Raw genomic sequence first — 18,190 nt, 5'->3', positions numbered from 1 at the left:
AGCTGGGAACCCAAGTCTGAGAAACACTGCAGAACAGATAAACTCCTGGAAGGTGAGCAAGTAGCTCTCTCTCAACCTACCACCCCCAAACCAAGGGTTGGATCCAGAGTAAGTCAACTGTACAGTGGTGCCTCGCAAGACGAAAAGAATCCCTTCTGTGATTCTCTTCGTCTAGCGGTTTTTTTCATCTTGCAAAGCAAGCCCATTGAAGGATTAGCGGATCAGCGCTATTAGAGACTTTTAGCGGCTTATCTGCTGATCGGATCAGCTGATAAGTGGCTTAGCGCTATTAGCGGCTTATCTGCTGATCGGATCAGCTGATAAGCGACTTAGCGTTATTAGCAGCTTTTAGCGGCTTATCTGCTGATCGGATCAGCTGATAAGCGGCTTAGGGCTATTAGCGGCTTATCTGCTGATCGGATCAGCTGATAAGCGGCTTAGCGGCTTAGAAAAGGGGGGGAGGAGAAAAAAACCAGCAGGAACTCGCAAGACATTGTCGTCTTGCGAAGCAAGCCCATAGGAGATTTGTTTTGCGAAGCACCTCCAAAACGGAAAACTCTTTTGTCTAGCGAGTTTTCCGTCTTGCGAGGCATTCGTTTTGCAGGGCACCACTGTACTTAGGTTCCATAGATTCAATGGGAACCAACCACAGCAAGGCCTCTTCCGCCCCCTCAAGATTATGGGGGCTGAGCCCCTTCCCAACAGACATTTGGGGGGTGGTCTGTAGAAGCCTCAACCCCATAGAGTTGGCGCACCTGACCTGAAGGAAGATTGGGTGGAGGAGACGAAGGCAAGGAAAAGTTGTCCCTGTTAAAAGGCCACAATCACTACATTTCTTGTTAAGTACAAGGAACGATGGCAGAGATAGTGTATGCAGTGCATTCCAATGTTCTGAACTATAACTCCCACGATCCAGGACCACTGACCATGCTTATTGGGCTGACGGGAGTTGCAGTCTAAAATTTATGGAGGGCACCATGTTGAGTACCTCTGTATTATGGGATAGCCACTACATTTCTATTCAGCATCTGAGGGGGAAAGGAAAGAGATAAACTTCCTCTATAGCAATAGCTCCATGAAAAGCACCAACGAAAAAATTCTGTAAAGGTCTATCTGTTTAGACAATCAGTCCAGGCAGAGGGAGATTTAATTAAAGTTAGTTGCAACTCGATACACCTCAGGTCAATCGAGTTCCAGTACCTCCTCAGAGCCCTTTCCAGCCCAAATTCAGTGTTCAACTGCTTGCAGAAGCCTTGTGCTTCACTGAGTTGCATGCAAACATGTTGCAATTTTAAATATTTATAATTCAATTTAAAAACACATTTTTACATAAAAGCAGGGCATTTACATACTTAGCAAAAAGGCATACTATGCAAATTAGACTTCCCCGATTTGTAGATCTGGACAAGGCAACCCTATTATGCCTCAGATGAAAGCAAGGAAGACCTACAAAAGTTTAAATTGCACTAAACCGTAGTAGTAGTAAGAAAATCATTTTACATTCAGGGAAGAACAGTCGCAAGTGTGGAGCTCTTTTAAGGTAGCCTTTAAATGGTTTCTCCCTCCTGCAGTATTGTGAGTAGAGCTTATGGTTCAAAGAAGGTGGCCTGAAATATAATGTATTTGGTGCTTTTCCTTTGAATTCTGCATTCTCCTTCCCACAACTCCTGGAACGAGCTGAGCAAGGAACAAACAACTGATGGGCAGCAGGGTCTTGCACTGGCCCTATTTTTCCTTTGTTAGCAACCCCAGATGTGTGTCCAGTGGTGGTCTTTGCTTTGCACAGTGAAACTTAAAATTATAAAGTGAATTTATTATGGCATGAGTTTTCATATGTAAGACTGATTCACCAGATGCATGGTTAAACAGCACAGTTTCATCCTCAAAAGGCTCTAAACTGGATGGAAAACTAAATATATAAAATGATACATAATTCATATTGAGAACAGATGTCTGCTTTCCTTGGCCCAGAATACTGTGGGGGGGGTCATTCATATAGTACACAAAATCCTATTTATGTTCTATCATGAGTTTGACCAAAAGAGTTTGACCAAAAGAGCCCTGTTGAGAATTTTAAAAATCTCAAAGACAAATAGACCAAATTCACTTGCAACAAACCATAGTTTGTTACAAGCACAGGAAGCAGGATGACACACTTGTGTGTAAGAGAAGACTTAATGCTTCTGTTCCTGGTTAAGTACAAACCATTGTTTGTTGCTTGCTCTGAATGAAAAACGGTGGTTTGTTCAAACCGAAATTTGTTAGCAAGGCAAGTTATCACACAAATAACACCCTGCCTTGTTGACAAACTGTCTTGAACAAATCAGCATTTGTTTAAGTTGAGCCAAAGCAGTAACTATGCTTTGTTCCTAACAAGAAATGGAAGCTTTAAATCTCCTCCCCTCATATGAGGCCAAGGTTTACTGATATAAAAACAAACTATTTTTTAACATGTCTAAACTGGGTCAAACAGAAACACCCCCAGGAGCTGCTCCACTGCACTGGGGATTCAGAAGACAGTTTAAAATCTTGCACTGAACAAGTAGTTGTGATTAAGCAAGTACATGCTACCTATCTATTTATTTATTTTCTGCCATTTATAATTAACTTAGTGCCATCTCCTGAGCCCTAGATATAAGTGCAGATTAGAACAATAAATTTATTAATGATCTACTTCACAGGTTCTGGGTCTTCAAAATAAACTAGAAGTCAATAGCCAGTTGTCCCTGGGCTGAACCAAGCTTTCTGAAAAATACTACCCTGCACCCTGTCACCTTTCCTTCTATTCACATATCGATAAAGAGCCCAGAGAATAGGAGGTAGAGGAATAGTAAACATTTCACACAGAAAATGTAGGCACTCAGCGGAGAGAAGACCAAGAAACAGCCATTGCAGAACACTTATCTTCATAGGATGCTACAGAGTAACAAGGCATGAGAGTTGTTTTTTCCTCTTACCTGTACTGCACAGCTGCAATTCACAGACCCAGAGGGCCATTAGCACTAGTAAGTATTAAAGGAACATCTGCAAAGCATGGTAGTGTACCACCCCCAAGATGCAGCAGGGGGGGGGAATGAATACTGTAAACAAAAAGGTACTGACAATTTAAATTGATGGCTCTACTCACCATCTGATTGTATCTGTCTTCTTAAATGCATCTTCCGAAGAGTCTGATCCTTAAATGAACAAGGTTTACTATTATAATTTTGACAAAAAGGGGATTCAAAAACCACAATTAGCATTGCTGGCTAAGGTTTAGCAGGATCGTAGCCACTCTGTGCAGAACCTAATGCTTTCCCTCAAATATTCCGTAAAATCCAGGTTGACTGAATCAGCAATACAGCTCATAGAAACATTTAAATAAAAAATATATGCTGGCAGGCAGTCTGCTGGAATGTGAACAGTGTACCTGGATCAGGGCCCAGAAAGTTAAGTTTGGGCAGGATTTGGTCTTGGGAAACCAAGGCAGAGAGCTGACTTGCATGCCACAATAAGCAATAAACCATGGCTTGCTCTGAGCAAGCACCACCCTTCTTCACACTAGACCTGCCTAGAACAGGAACGAACATCAGAGGTCATGGTTTAGTTTCTCCCCAAACAAACCACAAGCCAAGGTTTGTTCTTGGCTTACCACTCAAGAGATGTTGGAGAGAAACAAATCATGAGTCCCGGTTCACACATACTGTTATGCCAAGCCTCACTGTTTTCCCCAGCTCCCGGCAAGGCAACCAAAGTGGGAGCAATTAAGCAGCATGCATGAGCATACTTGTTTACAGTATGTTTGCAGTAAGTTCAAACCCTGTTGAGCTATGTCCACTAGGGGATCTGGGACAAGTTAGAGCAGTAAGCAATTCTTCTATTAGGATCCACCAAGATTCACCATTCCTTATTGTAATTACCACAAAAGGGGACACTATGGAAGAAAAAGTAAAGGTAAAGGTAAAGGGACCCCTGACCATCAGGTCCAGTCGTGACCGACTCTGGTGTTGCGTGCTCATCTCGCTCAAGAGGCCGGGAGCCGGCGCTTGTGCGCAGACAACTTCTGGGTCATGTGGCCAGCATGACTAAGCTGCTTCTGGCGAACCAGCGCAGCACACGGAAACGCCGTTTACCTTCCCGCCCGAGAGCGGTCCCTATTTATCTACTTGCACTTTGAGGTGCTTTCGAACTGCTAGGTGGGCAGGAGCAGGGACCGAGCAACAGGAGCTCACCCCGTCACGGGGATTCGAACCGCCGACCCTCCGATCAGCAAGTCCTAGGCTCTGTGGTTTAACCCACAGCGCCACCCGCGTCCCTTGGAAGAAAAAGTAGTAAAACAAACAAAAAAACAAAACACCAGGCACATTTAGGGATACAAAGATGCTACTTTCAGCAGACAACAACAGGTAAGTATTATTGTTCCAACTTCTGCTATTCTGACTGACCCAATTTATTGAAACACTTACCAATTTCAAACACAGCGGCTTTACTGGAATTGCTTTTCTTTCTCAGGGAGCAGCGCCTTGTTCCACCATCTAATGGCAAGCTGGAGGTCTCACCTTCCTAAAGGAAGCAGAGAAGATGTGTTAGGGGCCTACAGACATTAACATGCAATCCAGATGCAGTCTAGTTTTTATGTCCCTGTATTCATCACAAAATTGATTCTCCCCTGTACTTTTCAACATCTATATGAAGCCGCTGTGAGAAATCACCAGGGGGTTTGGGTTGGATGTTCACCAGTATGTGGATGATACCCAGCTCTACCTCTCTTTTAATCAGAATCAGTGAAGGCAGTGAATGTCCTGTGTGAGTGTCTGGAGGCTAACGGATTGAGGTTGAATCTTGACTGACAGAAATACTGTTTTGGGAGAAGAGGCAGGTGTGAGGGACTCCCTAGTCCTGAATGGGGTAACCATGCCCCTGAAGGACCAGATGTGCAGCCTGAGAGTCTTTTTGGACTCACAGCTGTCCATGGAGGCACAGGCCAATTCTGTGTCCAGGGCAGCTGACTACCAGCTCCATCTGTTATGCCAGCTGAGACCCTACCTGCCTGTGCACTGTCTTGCCAGAATGGTGCATGCTCTAGTTATCTCCCACTTGGACTACTACAATGCACTCTACATGGGGCTACCTTTGAAGGTGAGCTGGAAACTGCAACTAATCCAGAATGCGGCAGCTAGACTGGTGACTGGGAGCAGCTACAGAGACCATATAACACCAGTCCTGAAAGACCTACATTGGTTCCCAGTACGTTTCTGAGCACAATTCAAAGTATTGGTATTGACCTTTAAAGCCCTAAACAGCCTCGGCCCAGTGTACCTGAAGGAGCGTCTCCACCCCCATCATTCTGCCTGGACACTGAGGTCCAGCTCCGAAGGCCTTCTGGTAGTTCCCTCCCTGAGAGAAGTGAGGTTACAGGGAACCTGGCAGAGGGCCTTCTCGGTAGTGGTGCCTGCCCTATGGAACACCCTCCCATCAGATGTCAAGGAAATAACTACCTGACTTCTAGAAGACATCTGAAAGCAGCCCTGTTTCAGGAAATTTCTAATGTCTGATGTTTTACAATTTTTTATATATGCTGTAAGCTGCCCAGTGGCTGGGAAACCCAGTCAGATGGGTGAGGTATAAATAATAAAATTATAATTATTTTAACCATAGAACTCTTAATATTTGGTGCTGAAGAAACTCTAGCTCTCTTGAGGCATTTACTACTCTACACATAAAAAGGTCCCCTTCTGACTTGAGCAGGAGCACTGCCAGGCCATGGGGCATCACTGAGGAGTTGAGTGAGCCCCACCTGTTCCCACAGGCCCCTTTGCAAGTTTGGCAATGAATGCTTGAGGAGGGTTTCCCTCTCACACACAAGTTATACTGATACACGTTTGTGTAAGATCTTGAATGAAAACTTTAATGTAGAACATCAGTGTTGGCCTCCTTAGGGTTGGGAGAAACATTTTCCACTCATCAAAAAGAAAAACACTGCAATCCATACTAAAGTCAATAGCTATATTAAATTACCAAACCTGGTTGGATGAGACCTCCGAAATATTCCTTGACTAGAGGATTGCAGATGGCTAGACAAATACAGAATTGGTCTAGGCCTGGCAGCACAAGGGAAATAAGCTGCATCAATCCAATAAGGCTATTTAATCTATAGGAGGTATCTTATTATGGGGAACACTTTAACCTGAATAATGGTGATGGGAGGATATCTGAATATAGCAGATCATGCCAAGTTTCCTTCCTCCTTGTCAAGTGTTGCTGGTGCCCAAAGGTCCAAAAGAGAATTAGTATGCCTCAGCCATCCTTTGGCTCCACCTTGCACAGCTCCTCTACTTATTTCTCAGGTCTTACTAGGATTCTAGACCAGCTTTCTGAAGTTCACATACAAGCTTACCTCTACTGGATATTTAGTTGGCCAGCTGTTCACCTGAGTACTCTTCCCTTGGCTTGCCAGACTTGTCCTATTTTACTTCCCTTACCCATCTACACCAGTGTTCCTTTTCATTTTGTTATGGGCTAATCAGCCTACTCAAACCATTGCAATTTTCTTCTATTTCCTTGGTCAGCTGCCTCGATGTGGATTGGGTTCCTCCCCTTTAACTCATGTGCCTACCTTTAAGACAATGGCACTCATGATTAGCCACCAACAAGATCTGACTTTAAGGCAGGTCAGGAGCCAGAGAAAGGCAGAGTGGGAAAACAAAAAGGGAAATTTAATTGTGGTGACCAGTTAACTTTTATCTCCCAGTTTCTTGAAGGTTACTGCAATGCCAAAACCATTTGGTTATAACAAACGTCTGCTTTAGTCTGCAGTGTCCCTTTTTAACAGTTACTCTTTGAAGCTTCCCTGAAACACATTAGCATGGAAAAATATCCCTCACAGCGGTAATTTCAATGACAATTAAAATGCATTATAGCTTCAATACTCCAAAGCAATAAAAACAGCTTTCATTCAGATGCTTTTTAAAAATAAATAGTTATTCTAAAGGGAGTGATTATATACTAGCACTTTTCACAGCCTCGGAGTCCAACTCAAGTGCTGTTTATAATTTTATAGTCTAAGCAAATCAATTTGAAGCCATCTTGCTAAAGCTAAGCGGGTCTGTATTTGGTCAACACCCAGATGGGAGTCCATCTGATAACCCCAAGTACGCTGCACTCAGCCACATGATGGAAAAAAGGAAGGAAAATCCTCTTTGCTACATGAGCAATCAGGCTGGCACAATGAAGAGGACTGGATCAGGTCTGCTGCTATCACATAATGGCAACAGAGCCAGCTCAGGATCCAGCAAATATTGTGCCAGTCCAGGTCTGCCCCCAGAATGCCTGTTCTGGGGGGTTTCCACTGGCTACTGCCAGTCATAGTTTCCACATAAACACCATTTGGGTGGGCACATCAGGGCATTCCTCACCAGCAGTGCCACGGAGAGGCACCTCTATCTCACCAAACCTTCTCCAACATAGTGGTTCAAGGAGTTGGATAGCTCTTTAAATATCATTAGGATAGCAGGCAAAAGGAGAGAAAACACTGTTACCAAGCTAGCATTTCTCTTTTTCACTTCCTTCACTCTCTTCAGTCTGTCCCTGTAGCCTTTGCAATCAATGACTTGTTTTTCTTTCCATGAAACAGAAGCAGAAGCATCTTCTGAAGCTTTCTTAGGGAAACACAGATCATCTGAAACTGAGAAGATTAAGATAATCAAGAAGCAAACCCTTCATCTCAAAAACCTGGGACATGAAGTCAACCTCTTAATAAGAGGTGAGCTTTGCAGCACAAAGCAAGCCAAGCTGCACATAAAACATTATGGTTCAGGAATTCTGCTGCCTTTGGACTTGGATTTGGGAAAGGGGGGCATTTCCACTGGGGGCAAGCAATATGTAACATTTGCAGAATGCAAGCTTCATTTACCATAATTTTATATAGATTTTTAAAAGACTCCTGTTTCTAAAACACTGCAAAACCAAAATGCTTACTCACTCCTAGTTATCATACAGTTGTCCAAATACAAAGGTACTACAGTGGTCAGTGGTACCTCGGGTTACATACGCTTCAGGTTACAGACTCCGCTAACCCAGAAATTTTACCTTGGGTTAAGAACTTTGCTTCAGGATGAGAACAGAAATCGTGCTCCGGCGGCGCGGCAGCAACAGGAGGCCCCATTAGCTAAAGTGGTGCTTCAGGTTAAGAACAGTTTCAGGTTAAGAACAGACCTCCGGAACGAATTAAGTTCTTAACCCGAGGTACCACTGTATATCATCTCTGGAAGGCACCCAGGCTCAAACTTTGCTCTACTTCAAGAGGAAGGGATCCAAGGTTGTAGACTAATGTCTTCTTCTCCCACAACAAGCAGCAACCATTTCACATGGGGGTTCCATTCCCGGCCCCTGTACATGTCAGCGGAGAGCATATAAGTACACCCTGCCCCTGTTCTGCCTTCTTCCAGGTCCACAAGGACTCATGTGTCAGCAATTGTGTGTCAATTGGACACACCTAAAATGATCGCGTCCTGTATTCAGTCTGGTTCTATGAAGCCAAGGTAAGAAATATGCATTTCAAAGGGTACTGTTTGACGCCTTAGAGCAGGGAGTGGCCCTCTAAATGTTGCTGGGACTACAACTCCCATCATCCCTGACCATTTGCCTTGCTGGCAGGGCTGATGGGAATTCAAGTTGAGACAGTTTCCCCACCTGTCTTAGAGGTTGAGATAGGATGCCAGAAGATGAACTAGTATAGACCAAATCATTTAGAACTTTATAAGGCAAAACTATCATCTTGGGATTTATTTAAGGATGCAGAAAATCAGTTGTGCAGTTCTGCACCACAAGAAGACGGGGGGGGGGGCGGAATTCTAACTGACCCAGCTTGCCCTCCCCCAGCCTAGCAAGTCTCAGAAGTTCATGGAGATACATAATACCTACACTTGAGCCCTGTATCATGTTCAAAAGCACGGATGGCTTCCAGCACCACTTTGATTACTTGCTTAAATCGGACATCTTCCCATAGACTTCTGAAAAAAATAAAGACAACAAAGATATGTAGTCAAGAAGATGAAATAGACGTTTTTATCTACAGTCACCTGAGACAGCACACAGGGGACTGGATTGGGGAAGTGGAATAAGTAATAAGAAAGGTTTCCAAGCAGTAGATGCTTGAATTTCTAAGATGCTGCAGGCTTTTGTCTAATTAAAGAATTACTCACTTTATAATAACCCAAGAGACAGTAGGTATTGCACTTGCTGTTTCATACCCGTTTACTCCAAGAGTCCTTTGGTGAGAAAACAGCAAGCCATGATAAAAACAACAGGGTTCTGATCAAAATTTAGGTAGAGAGGCAGAACTGTTTTCAGCCCAAGAGACACATGTAGCTGGTGGGTGGAGCCAATGCAAAAATGGGGAGGGCCACCCTGTTTATCCACACTCCCCCCCCCCATTAACAAAACTCATTTGCCAAGGCATTTATACACTCACAACGGCAGTAATTAGATTTGAAAAATGTACAGGAGCAGTTTTCGAGCTTAATTGCCATGGGTTGGGGAGATAACCATAGCCGTGCCTCTCTTCAGGCATTAAAAGTTCTTCCACAGGCGTGTTCTCATTGCAGAAGGCTCTAGTTATCTGCCTATTGCTGAAACTGTTATCCTGGGTCTGCACTGCAGTGTGCTTAGTTGCATAGTTGTTTCATTCTGCTCTAATTAAATTTGGTCATGAGGAATTTACCTTTTGGTGACTTTGGCATTGCAAAGTGGACACCGTACCGCACCCTTCTTCTGTTTAAGGAGCTTAAACATGCAGAAACTAGAAAAGAAAAGGGAAGTCTAGGTGTGAATACTGGTCTTTATCTGAAGTGCGGGGCACCCTACTAAGCCCTTGTTGGCTTGACCACTATGTACACACACCTCTGTCAAGCTCAGTTACCACCACTGCTTTCTTTTGCGCCAAAACAAACTGCTTACTCACAACAGTTTCAGAGGCATGTGATCCTCTATACTCTGCCTCAACTGGACCCCAAAGAAGGAAAAGAATCAATATACCAGCTTCCCATGCTTACCAGTGTAGTAAAATGCTGCCTCCTTTACACAATTTCTTAGCTTTTGCTTATCTCAAGTCCTTCCCTCAGGAAGTACTGTAGAAATGATTCTATGACTTTTTGCTTCATCCTTTTAAAAAAATTATTACTATTCAAAGTTTGTGCAGTAATTTACAGGCACAACATAAACATAACAAGGACTCACAGTGAATTATAGGTAGTATGAATCAGAAATAACAATAAGAATTTTTGCAGTATGGTAGCTGAGATTAAGATATAACAAGCTTACAAATCAATAAGATTGTTCCAAAATGATTTTTGGAGAGGAAGTGGTTTGTATAGGGTGCAGAGAGGAGTAATGATTATTATTATATTGTTGGAAGAGATTAAAGTACCACACATAGTGAAAGGAATCTGGCTTGACCCAACTTTTAGATAAGCATGTTTAATGACTTAACCTTTCTAGGAGGAAAGTATGTTGCCAAATACATTTGTACCATGTAAGCAACATGGTTCTAGTAATTTCCATACAACTATTTCTTGAAACTTCTACATACAAAATCTGAAAAAAGGGCTTACCTGCAAAAGATGTGGGCACAGTTTGTTGAGACTGGCTCCTTCATTACCTCCAGGCTAGTAAAATATATATATAAAGAATCAAAACTAGAAAACAAATGCAATTCTCTTTATGTCCTCAAATAATAAAAGGGCCAATAGGCAAATTTTATAGAATAATAGCAGGTTTCAAAGATAAATCTGGCACATTTATAAGGAAATGAGGGAGAGATATAGGCCAGGAACCAGAAAGCTATTAATAGAGATGGCTATGAACTAAAATGCCACCTAAACTAATATCAGTGGATTCTAAAGAAATTGCTTTTAATATCCAATATCAATGTTACCCAGCACTACATAAATACATATATGAACACACAATTCAAAATGTAAGTAACAACTCACAATAATTGCTGGAAATGCAAAGGCTCAAAATCAGATTTTATGTAGATCTTTTGGAAATGACCAAAAATAGTCATTTTGGAATATAATTCACATTGCAATCAATAAAATTACAGGATACTCATTATTATACAACCCTAAATCTCGTCAAGAAGAAACTGAGCTGAATTTGTTGACAGCCATTTTGTTGCAAAAAAATGGAATAAAAGCAACTCTTCATCAATAGCAGACTGATTTGACATAATCTAGTCAAGTATAACTATGATTAAAATGAAGTGTTTTAGATAAGTGTATAATGAACAACCAAACAAGGTTTTAGAACAATGGTCATTTCTAATTTTTTAGAATGATAGGCATCAAAATAATATACAAACCAAAAAACACTTTTTCTTTATTGTAATTGTATACTTCTACACAAGCCAAACATGCAAAATTACTATATTAATATTTTGTTTTAAAAAGTAAAATGTAAAGCCATAGTATATTTTTGCATTTGATTAAGCAGAGTAAAAAAATAAAGCACCCAAACTACCCATTTCAAATATGGCATCCTCAATGCAATGTCTGTATAGGAACAGACTGCTCTATCATATTAACATGGAATCGGTTCTCTGCAAACACAAAAGAAGAATCTTGCAGCACCTTAAAACATAACAGATGCATGAATTGTATCCTCAGTTGCATAGAGATAGCCACCTAACCTCATATAGCTGCTCATTAACAGAGACATAAACCATGGGATTGTATCCAACTAAGACCAACTAACTTCAACGGCTGTACTCCGAGTAGAACTATCATGTGATACAACCCTGGGATTAGGCCCTACAACAAATCTAGATGCCAATTCTGTCCCCATATTTACTCAGGCAACCGTCTACTGGCAGAAGATCATAAATTCAAAAACTAATCAACACAAAACTATCATGAAACATGCCATTACCTGCCAACAATACTGTACATTCCTGGATGCCACGTTGGTGACTGGAGAAAGCAAAATGTCACTTAGAGAAGCATCTGGTATATTTTCCTTGAAGCTTGAATTTGATTAGTCTAGATTGTTTTATTTGATATTTTAATGTGTTGTAAATCACTCTGAGATTTGTTCTTTAAGTTTCTAGCACTACCTATGTGGTAGGGTCTGCAGACCATCATTCTAGCACTACCTATGTGGTAGGGTCTGCAGACCACCAATTAGGAACCCCTCTCCTAGACCACTCTGATACTGTCTTGAAAGTCAGTTCTTTAACACACAAAAAACAGCATGAAATTTCTGAACATCTGTCAGCAAGTTTGATTCTATCCATTTAGAACACAACTGAAGTTAAGGTTCTCTCTCCCGCTACATGAGGAAATCAGGATAGCAAACTTAGATTGAGTTTTATGCCACATATTGCTATTGAAGTCACTCTGTTTAACTTGTATATATGTTTGAGCTTTGCATAGATGTCAAAGAGATAAACAACTACCTGAGATTTAGAAGACATCTGAAGGCAGCCCTGTTTAGGGAAGTTTTTAATGTGTGACATTTTAATGTACCATATTTTTAATCTTTATTGGAAGCCGCCCAGAGTGGCTGGAGAAACCTGGCCAGATGGGTGGGGTACAAATAATAAATTATTATTATTATTAATTATTATTATTATGATTTCTCAAGCTGTATCTTTTTTGCATTTCATGACCTTTTGGGCCCACTGTTTCCTTGCCCCCACCTCCTATAACCATTTATGTACACTGGTACCTTGGGTTAATTCATGCTTGAGGTCCGTTCTTAACATGAAACTGTTCTTAACCTGGGACATCACATTAGCTAATGGGGCCTCCCACTGCCGCCACCGCGTGAATTCTGTTCTCATCCTGAAGCAAAGTTCTTAATCCGAGGTACTATTTCTGGGTTAGCGGAGTCTGTAACCTGAAGCACTTGTAACCTGAAGCATCTGTAACACAAGGTACCACTATATATATTTCTGCTAACTAAAGACCTGATGAAGTGGCCTGAAGTCCACAAAAGCTCATATCTGTTAATATTTAACGTGCCATAAGGTTATTCTTTTAAGAGAGCTAGTAAGTGTAATACATCTGTGGACAACCCCCACCACAGTTGGTTTGGAATTAACTATTACTTCAGGTTCTTAAGAAAGATATTGGAAACACTGCCCATGATGATTTTTCCCTCTTTTGAAATAACCCAGCTTTAGTAATAAATATCCATTTCAGGAACCATCTGCTCTTTCAGCAAAATGCTTAACACACACATCCCACACACTTCCAGGTCATACTTACAAATTCCCAATTTGGTACTACTGCTGTATTTTTGGTACTGTATTGAATTATCTCTTTTTGCAGTTGTCTGATAAAGGATAACAGAATGTCTTCTTGCTTTGATATAAAAATCAAGGGTATGGCTCAATTGTGACATAACAGCCCAATCATAATTTGGCCATCAGGAATGTGCTATAAAGTCATGTGCCCCATCCTCCCCTTGCATACACCAATTCCCACTTCCATTTCATGTTTTGTGTTATCTAGCATTTACTGTGATGCAACTGCAATAACCAGAATTTGACACATTCACTTCAAACCAGTTTTTGAAATCTGACTTGGAGATAACTCTGGTTATCAGGGACCACAGTCTGCTTGATTTGAAGATCATGGAAAACTGTGGTTATTGCAAATCAGGAAGTGACCGGCTTTACCACACCTCAGTCTGATGCTCAGTCTATGGTTTCTCCACAACATCTGAACTGAGCTTAATTGAACATCTTTGACAAGCTGCGATGATTCTCAAAATCATCAAAATAATATACAGTAATAATAATTTATTATTTATACCCCACCCATCTGGCTGGGTTTCCCCAGCCACTCTGGGTGGCTCCCAACAGAATTAAAAGCACAATAAAAAATCAAACATTAAAAACCTCCCTAAACAGGGCTGCCTTCAGATGTCTTCTAAAAGTCAGGTAGTTGTTTATTTCCTTGACATCTGATAGGAGGGCATTCCCTCACTTCTCTCAGGGAGGAAACTGCCAGAAGGCCCTCAGAGCTGGACCTCAGTATCCAGGCTGAATGATGTGGGTGGAGACGCTCCTTCAGGTACACTGGGCCGAGGCTGTTTAGGGCTTTAAAGGTCAGCACCAACACTTTGAATTGTGCTCAGAAACGTACTGGGAGCCAATGTAGGTCTTTCAGGACCAGTGTTATATGGTCTCTGTGGCCGCTCCCAGTCACCAGTCTAGCTGCTGCATTCTGGATTAGCTGCAGTTTCCGGCTCACCTTCAAATGTAGCCCCACGTAGAGTGCATTGCAGTAGTCCAAGCAGGAGATAACTAGAGCATGCAGCACTCTGGCAAGACAGTCCACGGGCAGGTAGGGTCTCAGCTTGCATAACAGATAGAGCTGGTAGACAGCTGCCCTGGACACAGGATTGGCCTGTGCCTCCATGGACAGCTGTGAGTCCAAAAAGACTCCCAGGCTGTGCCCCTGGTCCTTCAGGGACACAGTTGCCCTATTCAGGACCAGGGAATCCTCCACACCCGCTCTCCCCCGTCCCCCCAAAACAGTACTTCTGTCTTGTCAGGATGACAAGTATCTGCTTGGTTTTATAAAACATTCTGGAACAAAATGATCTTCATTCAAAGATCCCATGAGAATACAATACACATAATAAAACAAGCATGAAGCATATTAGAGTGGTCTGATGCTAGGACTGCATTTTCTAGTGTAACACTTATGTCCTTGATTTTGGTGCCCCCAAGTGTTTGCTGCCATGACAACAAGTATTTAGCACCAGCATAGTGTTGCATGTCACCCCGTTCTCCCAGCAGTGTGAGATGCCAGGGTTTCCAGCTGCTCACCCAGGATTTAGTTTTCTTGGAATGAGGGGTGGTGGAGACTGTAGTGTCTTTGTGATATATGGTTTATTTACACACACGTGTGACCTGAGCCCAAGATTGAGGGGCTCACAGCATTAACACTCCAAGAGCTATTGCTTCTCCCTGTCACAACCTTGGACTCAAGTAGAAATCATGCATGACTCTCTAGCTGCTGTATGCTTCTAGCCCAGTTCTATAATACACCACTCTGGCAACTGTCCCTCTCATCACCAGCCAGGTAAAGGAGAGGGCTCACTCATTTGTCCTCTGATACAAAGCCACTTCCTTTGTTACACAAACAACCATGCTGAGGCCCATTCACTCACCAAGAAGCTGGTCTGGCTACTTCAACAATCAAATCCCCCATTAGATTTTAACCCTTGCTGGATCCAGGCCCCTAGCAATTGCAAGGGACTCAAGCATCATGCAAGCTGATCCCCTCAAACTCAAAGCAATGGGGGGGGGAGAGGAAATCACCAAAGACCCAGATTTTTGCATTCTACAATGCAAAAATAGCAAACCCAACTCTTAGCTATGTACATCACTATGAATGAATATAGTATTTAACCATAGCTTTATATTCTACCTGACCAAAGCCTGCTATGGCACATCTATACTAGAATCCTAAATGATTTTCAAGCTTATTTAACTGCTGCAAATTCCCATGCAAGGAATCCTAGTAATTCTTTAAAGCAACTAGAAATCTCCAATAAAAAAATTCCTAGCATCTTCAGTGATATTTACAGCAATCCACAGAGGACTCCTATGACAATTCAGCTGGTTCAAACCAATATTGCAAATGTGCCATAAGGAGACACAGGAGGTCAGAGACTGAAATAAGCCAAAGGAGGAACACATTCATATAAGGTCAATTTTGAACAATGTGGCACAAATACAGCAAGCTGGCAGGAGCATTCTATGAAAAAGCACTTCACACATACTATAAACTTTCAGATAAAAAGCTTGATTGGGCAATGGAGATGTTCCTTCCCTGCTTCTTACTCATTTGCAACTGGCAGAAGGCTTACTGTGTTTTTTGTGTTGCTTGGATGTCATATATAAAACTAATAAAGAGTAATTGAGAAAAAAGAATCTGAAAGATACAGGCTCAGTTGAAACCTAACAGCAAATCATGAAGTTCACATTCTCTCATTTTCCCAGTCCTCTTTCACAAGATTGAAAGCTTCTACTTTAGATGTTAAACTAACCATAGTTCCCTGTGACACCCACGTTCAAAGAACAGTAGCTCTAATGATAGTCTTTATTGTATTTTGAATCAGAAACCAAGGGGACACTAAATTTTTTTCCATACCATATTGGGCATTCCAAGTTCTTCTGCATAGCCAGCAATATGCCACGAACCTCCGCAATGCTTGGAATGGAGGAATCCATAATGTCTTCTACACCTTCAAAAATTAAAAGGCTTCATGTTAAAATAGTCTAGTATTCTAGGCCTAAACTACAGTTTCAGACCTAAGATTCTATTAAATGGGTAGCCCAGACTGATTTGGAAATAAGGCCTATTGAGTTCAGAGAACTTTTACATCCATTGTCAGTGTGCAGATGAACCAGTAAGAATGACTTTTATTCTGCAAATCCAATAACATTTCAGTTCAACCCAGTGACTACTTTTTTTAAAGTTACTCTCAGCTAAGTAGACAGACAACTGAAACCTTACAACCTGATCATATGCATGTTTTATTCACAGCATAATTACTTGCTATGTAGATAGGATCACTGGACACTTTTTCTCACAGAAGGATTATTGTTGCTATCAACAAACCCTGAATGTTACTAACAGCTTTAAACATCCTGTTTAAATGAATGATAATAAATGTATAAATTTGTTCCTATATACAGTAGTAGAAACCATGTAGCACTGAAATATTCATCTTCAATAGAAGTGTGTTGCACTACAGGCTACTCTTTCCTTGTAACTCCCACCCCTTTCTCTTATAAATGTATGAAGGGGTGGGGCAATGGCATCATTTTAAGCAGGGGTCAGCAAACCTATTCAGGAGGGGGCCGGTCCACGTCCCTCAGACCTTGTGGGGGGCCAGACTATATTTTGAAGGGGGGAAATGAACGAATTCCTGTGCTCCACAAATAACCCAGAGATGCATTTTAAATAAAAGGACACATTCTACTCATGTAAAAACACGCTGATTCCCGGACTGTCCGCGGGCTGGATTTAGAAGGCGATTGGGCCGGATCCGGCCCCCAGGCCTTAGTTTGCCTACCCATGATGGTCAGGGGTCCCTTTACCTTTAAGGATGCAGCAGGAAAGCCTGAGGAAGGCCACAAATACACCTAACCAGTTGCAGGGTGGTGGCAAAGGCATGAATGCTGGCCGGAAGAAACTATGCGCCCCAGACCCCACCCTGTCTCACCTATTGGAGAAAACTGGAGAGAGAAAAACTTGGCCACCCACCATAAACAGAAGAGAAGTTAACACCCACTGATTCGGGAATCTATTGCTTACCTGTCGCCTTCATTTAGCTTTAGGCACCAGGCAAAGACTTTCCTTTTTAACCTTTAACTCTCCGTGGCCTTTTAGGAGTGGGTGGGATGTTTTTAATGCACTGCAAGGGGTTGCACTAGATTACCCTCGGGGGTCCCTTCCCAAACTCGACAATTCTATGGTTAACACACTTCTCCCCCCCCCCAACCCCTGGGCTTTAATGTTGGTTTGTTTTGTTGCCCCGGGCGAGATAAAGCGGCTAACAAAAGTTATAAATATAAATCTATTATTTATTTATTCAGTTTACATACCGCCCTATAACCGAAGGTCTCAGGGCGATTCACAGAACAAAATCAGAATACACAAACACAAAATAATCAAAATAAAAAACAACAACCCAATAACAACCCACCCAAAAAAGAAACACGTTTTAAAATAAATAAAATAGCCGCCGTTTGACCGACAATGCCTCATGAAGCGAGTCCCTGGTTTTAATATAGGAAAACACCGCTGCGCCCCCGACCTTCTCTTAAAAACTGGGCGAAATTCCGAGTCTTCAAGACACACACAACACCCGCAACTCGCCCTTCCCATTTCACAAGCTTTCCCCGTCTCTCGTCCCGTCAGATAACTCTCTTTTTCAAGCCACGTTGACTAACTGCGGCCCGAAAGGAATTTCCCCCGCCGGCTACCCGAACGCTGTTAGCCTTCTCTCGCCGCCGCTGCCCGTCCCCCGCAAAAAAAAACACCCATTTGATACCTCAAGACAAACGCCAAACCCCGTTTCGCTCTCTTCCCTCACGCAAATGTCCCCTCAGTCAGTCGTCACGCGCGCGCGCGCTCTCTCTCTCTTCCTCTAACCGTCTCTCTGGCCCTTTTTCGCGCCTTCTTTC

At 42.3% G+C, this 18,190-nt stretch overlaps 1 protein-coding gene across 1 annotated transcript in view; it reads right to left on the bottom strand.

The window, feature by feature from the left end:
- BRCA1 (BRCA1 DNA repair associated) overlaps nucleotides 1–18,190 on the bottom strand; it is a 51,349-nt gene extending 33,159 nt beyond the window's left edge. The window contains exons 1-8 of the mRNA XM_081166044.1: nucleotides 18,058–18,190; nucleotides 16,149–16,242; nucleotides 10,590–10,643; nucleotides 9,701–9,778; nucleotides 8,902–8,990; nucleotides 7,518–7,663; nucleotides 4,446–4,542; nucleotides 3,128–3,176 (exon numbers count right to left, since the gene is read on the bottom strand). Coding sequence (XP_081022170.1) covers nucleotides 3,128–3,176; nucleotides 4,446–4,542; nucleotides 7,518–7,663; nucleotides 8,902–8,990; nucleotides 9,701–9,778; nucleotides 10,590–10,643; nucleotides 16,149–16,228 — 593 coding nt within the window. The 5' untranslated portion in view covers nucleotides 16,229–16,242; nucleotides 18,058–18,190. The remainder of the gene's footprint in view (nucleotides 1–3,127; nucleotides 3,177–4,445; nucleotides 4,543–7,517; nucleotides 7,664–8,901; nucleotides 8,991–9,700; nucleotides 9,779–10,589; nucleotides 10,644–16,148; nucleotides 16,243–18,057) is intronic.

Source organism: Podarcis bocagei (assembly GCF_964188305.1).
Source record: "Podarcis bocagei genome assembly, chromosome: 13".
In the NCBI taxonomy this organism is placed as follows: domain Eukaryota; kingdom Metazoa; phylum Chordata; class Lepidosauria; order Squamata; family Lacertidae; genus Podarcis; species Podarcis bocagei.
This window is presented reverse-complemented; position numbering and strand designations above follow the sequence as displayed.